Raw genomic sequence first — 12487 nt, forward strand, 5'->3', positions numbered from 1 at the left:
ATGCAAGAAGGTTTCTCAGTTGACATGGAAATGGAAAGCCAGGCTGCTTAGGACTTTCACCCTGCCCCAGATGTGCACACTTGAAGCTTTCACCCTGCCTCAGATGTGTACACTTGCAGCTGGACAGAAGCTGTCTGGAGACAGCCAGAAGCTCAGCTGGCAGGAGTCAAAGTAACTGCTGCCCTCAAAGGCAAGGGCACCAGTGATGACATGTATTCCCAAGAGTCTTTATTAGAGCTAAGTCTTCCTCCTGTTCTGAAGTGGCTGCTGCAGGTTTCTTTGATCCCTCTCCCAGACCTATAAACTCTTTGCCTCCCTCTTCTGGACTGATGCCCAGGACTTTCATGTATGTGCTCAGAGGGAAAACTTTTCCCCCCAGGATCTCTCCCCAGGTTTTTTATGCTAACCCAAGAGCTTGATCTTATCCCTTCTAGATCAGTGTCATAGACAAGAAACAGGGAAATGCTGCTGCCTAGGTCTCTTGGGACAGGAGAGAACCAGCTAAGGAAATTGCACCCAGAGGTGTCTGTCTTTCAGAAGGCAAACAGTTTTAGTGCTGGCATGGGAAAATGAGATGCTTTCTCACCCCAGTTAGTCTGGAGCACAGGAGACTCCCAAGTTTTCATCTACACTTCATGTACAGACTCATACTTTCTCATTTTGAGAAAGGAGCCCAGCTAGCATTAGTGCCAGGACAATTTTTCATGAGAGGAATCTCATTCCAGCCCTTGCAGGAAGCCAGAAGAAGCTAAGAAGGATGGGATTCAATCCCACTCACTGAAATTATAGCAAGCCTGGTATTTTCTGAACAGTTGACAGCCTTCTGCTCCATCCATAGCCTATAAAGGAATGAATATAGATAAGAAAGTGTAAGATGCTAGTAGGCCTAGTGCAAGCATAGAGGTTAACCGTATGTGGATTTGCACTTGGGGGTGTTGTGTGATGAGACCTGCAACAGGAGGCCTTCCTTGGATTTAAGCAGCCTCTGCTGCTGAGACCATACAATCACAAAGCAGATATCTGTAGCATGTACCCATCTGCTCCACACAGTGCTCACTTGCTGTTAAAGGCAATAAAGTCAGGCAGAGCCCTCCAAGGAGCTAAAAGACACTCAAATGACCACATACTCCACTGCTACATCCTTGCTGCAGCACTTTGCCATGTTTCCCATTTCAGGTGTCACCTGTGTCAAGCAAGGCCACCTCTTGTGCCATAGTCTGCAAAAAGCCTTGCACAGCAGAGCCACAATCTTGGCAGGAATCCTTACGTGCTACTGTAAAGCAAGTAAATAATCATTGTGATTTTATAGAGTCTTCTCTAATAGGTCTTGATACTATTACAGTGCCGAGGACAGCTAAAATTAGATAATAGTACACACAGCTGGCATCTATTCCCTTGGAAACCCAGGTAAAAATGCGTTTAACACCTCTCCAGTGACAATGAATATTCATTAATATGACACAGATGTATACTTGATTTGAAAATAAGAATAGTAATTAAAGAGCTATTAAAGTTAAAAAGCAGCAAAGGAAATTCAGCTACTGAAAGAGCTGTTCTGGGATCAGCTTCTAACCTGTCTGTGCATGGGTAAGCACTGGAGGCCTGAGATTTTCCACTTGATTATTTTACATGATATGTAGGCAGACCATTTGTTTTGCCTTCCCTCCTCAAACTCTGCCATCTGGAAATGACCTGAGTTCAGAGTTAAGTTCTCCTGCTCTCTTACCAAAAAACTGCTCTGCTGAGGCACTTTACGCTGTCTCATTGGCTGCTCCAGTGAAATTGAAACAACAAGCAGGGAAAGGGAAACTTTCTGCAGGTTTTTGGGAAGGAAGCTATTTAATAGTGATCATTTATATACATTATTTTTATTAAAATAGCCTTGGGGATCACCAGTCATTGTAGCTGACTTGCTGTAATCTCTGTAAAGCTCCATCCCACTGGGCATGACATTGAAGCTGAATCTCTTAGGGATGTTTCACAAAGGTTCCTTTGCAGGGGTGACTTGTGCCCTTGACCCGAGCAGTGCACACACTGTGTTAGGAGTGAGTCAGGAGAGAGGTACTGGCACTGCTGTGCATGGAGGGGGGAGCAGCTGTGTCCAAGGGCAGCACAGCACTGCAGGACTGAGAGCCACTGCTCGAGGCAGGGCACGCCCTGTGCACTCTCACCCGCTGTGTTCCAGGAGCTGCAGGCTCTCAGCAGGAACAGGGCAGCGGCATCCTCCAACTCCAGCAACTGTGCCGTGCATCAGTTTGGCATGATGCTCCCTTTCTGGGGAGGGTCTAGTGGCTAGCTATGCCGCTGAAAATGTTAAGGCAGAAAATGAAGCAGACCAGGTGGAGAGGCAGACCATTATTTTAATTTCTAACCCAGTACCATAAACATAAATAAAAAAAGTGAATCCACCCATTTGGCTGGTGTTTCAGGCTGCTCAGCGAGGAGAGTTAACGACATATTGCCTAAATTAGAAGCAGACAAACTGCATCTGCCTTCGCCCTAAGCTAATCTGACTGACTTTCTGCACAGCAGAGCCCGGTGCAGACACGTGTCTAGAAGGAGTGACAGAGCCGCGGCAGGCACCTGTCCTGCTTCTCGCACCCGCGTCGGAAACGCTTTCCTGTCCCGCGCAGGTACACGTGTGGCTCAGAAGGCAGCCCTGAGCTGTGCCACCACGCTGCCGATCGATCTGATCTCCTCACAAACAAACGATAAATGTGTTTTCTGCCTGCATTGGCTGGTTTTGCTGGAGGACGGGTCTGGTTTGATTTCTTTCCTCCTGGAAAAAAAATCCAATTCCGTGCTTAGGCAGCGTATTGCTGATTCAACCTAACAGGGTTTACCCTTCTTATTAGAGAAACTGCCGGTGTTTGCTCTTCGTAGAAACGTAACCTGAGAGTTTTAAGCGGCAGGGAAATGTGATATCCCAGTTCTCCCCGATTTTAACCCATCGTACATCCCTCGGCTGTAATCTGCGGTACCCTCTAGGAGTGCTGACAAAATTCACGCCCGTGAAATCCGCGCGTTCTGTTACAGACAGCCGGCGCTGGAGGGTGGGCGGGTGTGTGCGGGGATGTGCCGATCGCACCCGGGAGCTCCGGTTCGCACCCCGGGCCACCTCCTCCAGAACCGCTAGGGCTGCGCCGCCGCCGCCTCCCCTCCCTGGGCGGTCCGTGCCGCCGCGGCCCCGAGCGCCCGCGGGGCCGGGCCGGGCCGGCGGGGTGGGGGCGCCGGGGGCCCGACACGCCCCCTCGGCGGCGCTCGGCTTCCCCGGCGCGGCGGAGCGCGGGCGGCAGAGCCGGGCAGAGCCGGGCAGAGCGGCGGGAGCGGGCGGCGCAGCCCCGCTCTCCATGGCGGCGGCGGGGCGGGCGCGGCGCGGAGCTCGGCTGAGCGCGGCCGCGCTGCTGGCGCTGCCGGCCCTGGCGATGCTGGCGCTGCTGGCGCTGCCGTCCGGCGGTGGCGGTGACCGCGGCGGTGGCGGTGAGCCGCAGCCTGACTCCTCGCCGCCGCTCCTGCTGCCGCCGGGTTTGCGGGAGGAGCTGCGGCAGAGGCGGCGCGACCTGCGGCGGCTGGAGGCGGTGGCGGGCGGCGGGGAGGCGGTGGCCACGGGAGGGCTGGGCTGCGGCGACCTGAACCGGGCGACCGCCGTCGGCGTGCTGGGCTGGGGCTTCACCAAGGTGGTGGCGCGGGCGGCGCTGGCGGGCGGAGGCACCGTGGCCCTCAAGTCGGTGCACGGGGCGGGCCGGGAGGTGCGGCGGTGCGTGCAGCGGTACGGGGCGCCGGCCGGCTGCCGCCGCCTGGCCGCCTACAAGCTGCTCAAGGAGGTGACGCTGCTGCAGCGCCTGCAGCACCCCGGCATCGTCAAGGTACGGCGGGCGCGCCGGGGCGGGGGGCTGCGGGAGGAGCTGCCTCGGCGGGGCGGGGGGATTGTGGCCAGGGCTGAGCCGGTCCGCCCGTGGTGCCCACGCCGTCCCCGGGCGGCCGAGATCTGCCGGCTTTGGTGGCGACATCGCCCCGACCGTGGTTCTGCTCTTGCGCAGCTGCACGGCCAGTGCTATGACAACAGCGGAGATGCTGAGCTACGGGTCACAGCCATCCTGGAGCTGGGATCCCCGCTGGAGATGATTCAGCTCCTGCAGACCCCCTGGGAGGAAAGATTTAAAGTAAGAAAACAAAGCAAAGGAGTTTTATCAGTCGCTTTTAGACCACAAACTGGGCAAACCGGCGAAGAGCCAGTGGTGACCGCTGGGGCAAACGGGATTCTCCTGCCGACACTCTGTTTGATCCTGCAAATTGTCTGTAAATCGTTTCCTTTTCATTCCTTTAAAATCACATTAGCACAGCCCTAGCTTGGTGTTTCATGGTTAGTTTCTTTCTCCATAGGGCAGTGTTAAAAGAACTTCTTCTGGGAGGAGATAAACATAAAATCGTACTCGGTGCTGGGGCAGTGGTTAATACCTTATATTATACCATAACGTTAGTTTTGACTCTATATTGCCTATATGTATATGTATGTATATATGCAGAAGGGCTTTGGCCAGGGTGCCCTTCAGCAACCCGAGTCTGACTTGGGAAAGCCACCTCACCATGCTCCGAGTCTGTGGTTTGCTGTGCGTTACCTGCTCTAGGCAGCAAGCTGAGCAAGCTCACCCTCACCATGTGTTTGTGTGATGTTTCTGATTTTGGCCCTTTAGGAATTACTGTAGTAAAATCACTACTAAAATCACCCTTCTGCTGTGGGTGCTAGGATTGCAGCCCTTCTAGTGAGTTCTGCCTCATCTCCTAGGCATCCTGCATAGGGACCCATATGCTCCCCGGGAATATAAATGACTTGTGACATGGCACTTGCTTTGGTTTAGCTTGTTTTACAGTTTGCCTCAAGGGCTCTGTTGGGGGTTCAGTATTACTTGTTTAGGTGCCAGGAGGAAAAAATATCGTCTTGTAAAAAAGCAAGGGTATCTTAGTGTCAGCAAGAAATGCTTTGGGCAAAATAAAAGCATAAAAAAAGTCCTAAAATAAAATCCCTGTCTGCATGTGGTCCTTAATGTTGAAGGGGAGCCTTGCCATCTGAGCCAGAGGGGGAGTGTGGCAACTGCTCGCTTAGCTGTGGGACATGAAGCTGGGATTCTTATGATTGCTTCACTAAACAAGCTAAAATAGCATCAGAGCTTCTACAGTCATTTCTCTTGGCTTGGGGAGATTTACTTTCTTCAATTCCGTACTGGCTTCTTGCATAGCTTTTCTAGCACCTCATCTTTTTAAACGTGCCAAAGTCTCCTGTAAGAAACCCATGACGCTGGATTAGCTGGTGGTAAAGTTTGGTATGGTGGCGTTAGAGATTTTAATCGTCTCTTGACTGCAGAAGACACTAATTCAGAATTTACGCTGGCACTGTCTAGTCCTGCTTCCTAATTAGGGTGTCTAAACATGCGGGATTCCCCTGTGATGAGCCACATCAGATACCAGGGATTGTGCGAGCTGTTCCAAGGGAAAAAACCCTCGCGCCTGCACAGATCGCTATCGGCAGGGTCGAGGGGTGACGTGGGCTGCCTGGCACACCTAGCTGAGGATACTCTTTGTCTGATGCCAGGACTCCTGATAATGAATGAAAACTGCTGCAAAAAGCTATTTTAGCAAAATGCTGGTGCAGTATAAATGCACTCCTCTAGCTCTAGTTTGTTTAAAAATACTTTACCAAGCTTTCTGCTGGGTCAGGTATTGTCTGGCCTTTCCCTGCTGCCAGAAGGTTGTCATAAAAGCAAAAAAGCTGGCAATAAATACATTGCAAGCCTTGACTAATTCTTCAGAAGCATGATTGTGTGCCCAAATTCATACTGCTGAGTGGTGCGGCAAGGCATGAATCTGGTATTAATGACCATGGAGCCTCAGTCTGTATTGAGCAGCATGGGGGAAGGGAGGGGAATCTATTAATTTTATGCCAGACTGGGAAAAACCCTTCTGATTTCAGCTGGCAAATCAATATAGCTCCTGAAACATGAAGGCTGCTATTGTTTTCCTCACAGCTTTCTCCTCTAGTTCTTCTAACTGCAAATGTCTCTTTTTGTGTACACACATTTTTAAAAAATGTTGCTAAACTACTTACCAGTCAAATCCTGTGGCAATGTTGATAATAAATTTTGTAGCATACATATAATTACCTTTTAAGTTCTATATGCTTTTTTCCCTTTTAATTTAATTGAATGCCCTCCCCTTTGTTCTACTTCCAATTTAATAGCTGTTTTTCATCTGTTTTTTTCCATGCATATTCATCTTCTCTTTCTCAGATTTGCCTGAGTCTTGTGAAACTGCTGTTTTACTTGGCACATTCTCCCCTCGGTTCAATAGCCCTCTTGGATTTCCAGCCAAGGCAGTTTGTTATGGTGGATGGAAACCTAAAAGTGACAGACATGGATGATGCCAGCACCGAGGAGCTCTCTTGCAAGGAAGATAATGACTGCACACTCGAATTCCCTACCAAAAGTTTCCCTCTCAAGTGCTCTGTGGTTGGGAAATGTGAAGGAATAAACGAGAAGAAGAATCTGTTCAATGCGTATCGGTATGTCCAGCTACACGGGGAAAAGAAGGTCTGGGGTGGTTGAGCTCACACCCTGCCATGTAAACCTTCTGGCACCTTGTTCTTCTCCCACGTGGTGATTCCCCTCACCTCTGCCAAAGGGTAGTTAAGGATCACTTTGAGGCAAGTTATTTTCCTTACAAGGCAGGAAAATAGTGTAGTTGTCTGGTGAGAATGAAGGCATCTTTCTTCTGCTGCTCCCTTTCCCCACCGCCCTCTAAACACTTGCCCCAGAGCTTGCACTTGTAAATTTGCTGTTTACCGAACAAGCCCTGGTGCTTGACATCCGTGGGCTATGTTTGCTGAAAGCAGTGGCAGTGCAGGCTACCTGCAGAACCCCACCAGCTTTGGGTCCCCAATGATGGGAACAGGCTGGCCAGTGCTTCCCTTCATCTCCAAACTCTCCCTGGGGCCTCCTGGGGAAGAGCAATGGAGCAGGTAACAGGCTGAGGCTGCTGCAGCACTTCGTGTATGCCATCAGCTGGAAATGCAGGGACTTTTGCTCATCTCTGATGCTTGGTAGGTCACATCCTGGAGGGAAGCCTTGGCAACTGGATATTTAAAAGAAGGGCTTAGTAAGAGAGCATGGATTTCCAGGATTCAGTGCTAAATGGCAAATCCCTGCATAGATTATTTCACCCTTGCAGTTGCACTTGTCTCTTGGGCACTCGTTCCCTAGAACAGGAATTTTGTGGAAGGGTCAGGAAATGAGTCATCCTGACTTTTCATGGGCAATAAGAAGGTCAAACCTTTTCAGGGCAAGAGAAAGATCTTGTATGAGTCTTCTTTTATGCAGGTCTTTTTTTTTTTTTTTTGGTGGGAAATACATTGTTTAGAATACGAAAATGGCCCAGGGGAATGAGGGGAAGCTTTATGGCATGAAGCCTTGCAAGGTCGATTTCATGCAGCAAGGACCAGGTTTTCAGCCCAACACAAAGGAGCCATCTGAGGCACCAAGATTTCCTCCAACATAACTTCATAACCAAAGCGGGCTTACTAGTTGCATATGGATAATCAAGTCACGGGAAAGTGTAGACAACTTAATCACCAGGGAAATGAAGGCACTGTATTCTAATCAACCTGTGGGATTTTTTGCAGGTATTTTTTCACCTATCTCTTGCCACACTCTGCGCCACCAGCTTTGCGACCCCTTTTGAGTGATATTCTGAATGCAACAGGTATCAGCTAATATTCATAAACTTCTTCATTAGAACTTTCTAAATGGTGTGTCATGGAGTTGATTATCTCTCTCATCTTTTTTTTAAATATAGGTGATTTACGATACGGAATAAATGAAACCCTGAGAGCTTTTGAAAAAGTTTTACATCTGTACAAGTCTGGGCTCTATCTGCAGAAAAGACCTCTTCTTTTAAAAGGTAGTGGATTTTGAATGCTCTAAGTAAAGTATCTACTGAGGGACCAAGACACTTGGTAACTGGTCAAATTCTGATCTCCCATACATTCAGGCAGTTCATAGTGACTAGCAAAAGAACCAAAAGTGTCCTTTTTTGAGCAGGCTTTTGTTGTTTTCTTTCCATGGGAGCTATGCCTGATTGTATAGCTTTGCAAAGTAAAAGCAGTACAGATAATCTGCGTGGACATGTGTTTGCACTGCTTCTAAATACTCTTCTCATAATGAACATCAAAAGTGTTTCAAAAGAATGTATTTGGGATAGCAAACTGAGTGGTTCTTGTCATGGGATATGCTTATCTTTTGGACCAACAGGTCGGTTTTCTGGGGTGATATTCAAACTTCCCATTTCACTGTGTGGCTTCTTTCTGCTGAGCACAGGTTACTGTGGAAACATAGAGTGGGGAGGTGACAGCACCGAGATAAGTGTGGCAGGGTACCTGGAGCCTTGGTGCCCTCTAAGTTCCTTTTCTCTGAAGATTATTCTATTGGACCTATGGATGGATAAATGCGACTTTATGAGGGGCATTCCTCTGAAAAGGATCCCTTCAGTGGTAGAGATGAGGCTGAGCAAAAGGAAGTTTCAAAAACCCAGCAATTACTCTCGCTTGCATTTTCCTGAGCATTCACATGAGGTGGTGGCTTGCAGAAGGAAATCTCTTTACATGTGAAAGAACTATCATTTGCACTGTTATGAACAAAGATATCTGGTCATTTGCATGGAAGGACCAGCAGCTTTAACAGGAATTACTGGTATTTTCCAACAACACCTGTCTGTTGGCTTCGCACTGTGCCAAAATGATCACCATCCTAGAGGTGTGGGAAGGTGGGGAGAGACTCTTAGCACTCAGTGAACAATAGCCTGAACAACACCTGCTCAGGCTTGCCAAATCTTTTGTCACGTCTCCTTGTCAGGAGCAGGATCTGGCCTCCCTTTTCCACACAGGGGTTCCCCAGTCTCCTGTTTCTGTGGGTGGTACCATGGTGGGTGGGTCAGTCTGTGCCCCATGTAGCTTTGGTGCTGGATCTGTGATGAGCTTCTGCTGTTGGGGCTAGGGTGTAGGAGAGGCTATTTTGAGGTTGGCTTCTTCAGGGAAAACATGGAGGGCCTGTGGCTTTGCACAGCAGCCTCCTCCTCTTACCCACCCCTGTGGTGGCACCCCTCTCCCTTTCCCCTTGAGACCTCTGAGCCCTCCCCAACATATGTGGGGGAATTGCTGTCCTGTGCTCCACTACAGAACCAAAGGGCAAGATTTGGGTTTCTTTTAACTTTGCAGCTTCCCTCCACTCCACCTTGGCTGGTCAGCTAAGTCTATCACTGTTGCAATTCTTTTAAAGGTTTCACTGATTAATTGTGTAGTATAACTAGTCTCTGAAAGTGCATCCAGAGTATTTCCCTAGACACCCTCTTTCTGTCCCCAGACTACATCTCCCTGAAGGGTTTCAGAACGGTGGAAGGAGAGGACTACAAGTGCTGGCCCTCCTACAGCCACCTGGGCTGCCTGCTGTCCATCCACAGCCCTGAGGAGGCTGCTGCCATTTGTAACTCCCAGCTGCAGTGTCAAAGCTTTATCATCACCCAGCACAGGACGTGGACAGGTGAGCTTGGGCAATGTGACAGGGTGCTGCCACGTGGTGCTGCTGCCTTCCTCCATAGTGCATTGAGTCTACAGGCATGTATAAAAGCTGCCTTCCTTATTCTCAAGCTCAGATGGCTGTCACTGTGAGCATCCAGAAATCCCCTGAGTGTTTGTAAGGAGACACAAGAGCAATTATGTTCTCACTCTGCACCTTTTTTCCTCTACAGATTTTGCCCAGGACTGCCAGGTATTGTTAAACACTTACTCATTTCTTGCAGAGTAAGTGGCTTCACTTTGGTGTAAGGCTAAACAATCCCTGTGGTATGTATAGTTTGCAAAGCTGTGGGGATTTTAGAGATGAAAGAAGCCATATAAAAGAAGGTGGTTACTATTGTTATAATTAAAAGAATCATAGCTTACAAGTTGTTATCCCCTTTATCAAAACTAAAGCCCCAAGCCAAGGGATTTCCAGAATGTCCCTGTAATTAGCTCTGATTATAGCCTCTTACAGTTAGCATGTTTTCAGAATTATTTTAAATTATCTCATTTAGCTGACACTTCAAGCGTGGGCTAAATTGTTTCTTGAAGTGAAACACTAAATGAGGTAAATGAGTGTTTTCACTCACAATGGTGCTGAAGAATCATGTTTTGTCAGCTCACATGACATTTAAAAAAACCCCCAAACTACCAAAAATGCAGCTTTTCTATGGGCCTATGTGCAACTGGCATGTGGTGAACTAGTTACATAAGAGCACTTACACGGATGCAACATAAATCTCTTTGAGCCACCAAGTTTCACACCAGCAGTGGATTGTGTGAGTTGTGCCTAACACAGCACATCTGGCTTCCTCACGGGGCAGCTGTTAGTGCTGTGTGTAGTGCCTTCCTGGAAGGAATCCTGTGTGAAACCACAGTGAGGATGCAGGAGAAGCATGTGGGACAAAGACCCTTTCTGCAGTGCCTTGCTGGTCCCTGACATCCTGCACCATGCCTGACGCCTTTAGTGTTTCACTTCCTGGCATTTTCCTTCCTTGCAATTTCATGGCTTATCTTTGCAGCCAAAGATCCATTGTGTGGCTGCAATACTGAGTGCCTAAGTTTGCCACCTGGACTAATGAGAGCTGTGGGAAGGTGCTGGTCTCTCCTAGGGCTGCTAGGTAAAGCAAAGCAAGACGTAAAATCCTCTGGAGTTGGATGATGCATTTCTTGTGAACACTCTGAGCATCTGGAATTTACTGGGAGTGTAAAGCACAAAAATGACAGGGCAGAGTGACCCTCTGTTGGGCAAGCAGTGTGTTCCTGTGCCTTTTGCAATAAATAGCATGGGTCAAGGTGAACCTCTCTCCTCTATTAAACTTGTGTCTTTATTTCCTTTCCAGGACGCCCACTCGCCTCATTTCAGAGTAGCTGGACAGATTTAATACCGGATACTAACGCTGTAGTCTATATTAAACGTTCGGCTTCCTCAGGGGAAAGACTTTAAAGACAATGAGATCACATAAAATGATCCTGGGAGGAACAAACCGCTGGGGAGAATTTCATCTGCTGGAAAGAATGACATATTTTATTTTGCTTTGGGATGGGATCTCCCTGCCAGCTCAGATAGAGTCAAATGCTGCTGTCTCCTTGATCAAAGCTCAAATTTCTCATTGCTGCTCCGCTAGATTCTTTTCTGTTCCCACACTGCTGTTCCACATAAATGGTCTCAGTTTTAGTCAGATGTTGCTAGACTGTGCAATACTTAGCTTTGCTGCTTTGGCCAGCTTGTCAGCCAAGAAATAGAAATAGTTGCAAGGGATCCAGCTTGGGTAGGCTTAGTTATTTTAGTCACCGCCAAAAACCTACAGATAATGCACTTTGGAGAAGGCAATGGCTCTTTCTGCAGCTATAAACTGGGTTTTCTTACTACTGCAAATGTAAAGGACTGGATTTCAGTGATGAGGCCAAGATTGCAGGTTGGGATCCATAACCGGAGGTTGATGATGGGGGTAGTCCTCTAAGGAGGGTCCTGATTCAGTTCCTTCCAGTGCAAGGGAGGGAAGTGATGTATAGGTCAACACTGGATCCAAATATCTGTGCTTGGATGCAGGATTCGGGGTTGATCCTGTGTGATTTCTAATACCAGCTCCCATGTATCAACCTTGAAGGTTTTTCTCTGTTACTTTCCGTGAAAGAGCGAGACATTCAAATTATTTATATGTAAGGTGTGACTTTCTATTATAAAGAACGACTTTGTATTCTAAGCATGCTGTGAGAAGTTGGGTTTTTTTTCCTTAATTGCCTAAGTCTTTACCGTAACCAAATGAAGAAATGCCAGTGTTTCCTACCTTCAGCTCACCTGGCATCGTCACCCACTCCTGAGGCCAACCTGTGAGTGCTCCAAGCAGTGTATGAATGTTCCTGAGGCCCTTCAGACACTTAGGTCGTGAAGGACACTGTGGCTGTACTTGCAGGTTCCTGAGCATAGAGGAGAGAGTGTGGTCCCAAGAGCCTCCTGCAACAGCCCTTTGCTAAAACTGTAGATGTGGCATCTGAAAAAATAGCTGGGGTCGGTATAATTTCAGACTGTAAGAGATGCCTGCAAGCAGTGACCACCCAGTATCTCTTCTGTAGCACTGTCTGTCGGGAAAGCCTAAATCACCGCTGACCTCATGCCTCCGAGGGGAAATCCCTGGCTTTGTGCAGGAGAGCCGCACTACAGCCTCTGTGTGATGCCACATTGTTTTCTGCTTATCCCACCCGGAAATTACAGCTTTTGGGACGAGGGCAGCAACGATGTAGCCATTTCCGTGTGGGACCTTGTAGCAGCTGGGGCACTCCTGGGCTGAAGACACTGGAGTTCTTGGGGGCAGTCGTGCTGTGTCTTTGATGGTCTCTCCCCGTGTTTCCTGGTGCAGGAGCACACCTTTCAGCTCCTTAATA

At 48.6% G+C, this 12487-nt stretch overlaps 1 protein-coding gene across 1 annotated transcript; it reads left to right on the forward strand.

Moving 5' to 3' along the window:
• The first annotated feature begins 3335 nt into the window (after window positions 1-3335).
• On the forward strand, window positions 3336-11808 carry LOC136362914 (extracellular tyrosine-protein kinase PKDCC-like). The gene is made up of 7 exons (XM_066321863.1): window positions 3336-3866; window positions 4041-4163; window positions 6285-6556; window positions 7673-7752; window positions 7846-7950; window positions 9408-9584; window positions 10945-11808. The coding sequence occupies exons 1-7, from the start codon at window positions 3351-3353 to the stop codon at window positions 11046-11048; spliced, it is 1377 nt and encodes a 458-aa protein (XP_066177960.1). The 5' UTR covers window positions 3336-3350; the 3' UTR covers window positions 11049-11808.
• Window positions 11809-12487: the final 679 nt, after the last annotated feature.

Source organism: Sylvia atricapilla, chromosome 6 (genome assembly GCF_009819655.1).
Source record: "Sylvia atricapilla isolate bSylAtr1 chromosome 6, bSylAtr1.pri, whole genome shotgun sequence".
NCBI lineage: Eukaryota > Metazoa > Chordata > Aves > Passeriformes > Sylviidae > Sylvia > Sylvia atricapilla.

Coding starts and splice junctions, on each gene's coding strand:
- LOC136362914 (XM_066321863.1), top strand. CDS start 3,351: ATGGCGGCGGCGGGGCGGGCGCGGCGCGGAGCTCGGCTGAGCGCGGCC. Junction 4,164..6,284: donor CCTGGGAGGAAAGATTTAAA/GTAAGAAAACAA, acceptor TCTCTTTCTCAG/ATTTGCCTGAGTCTTGTGAA. Junction 6,557..7,672: donor AATCTGTTCAATGCGTATCG/GTATGTCCAGCT, acceptor GATTTTTTGCAG/GTATTTTTTCACCTATCTCT.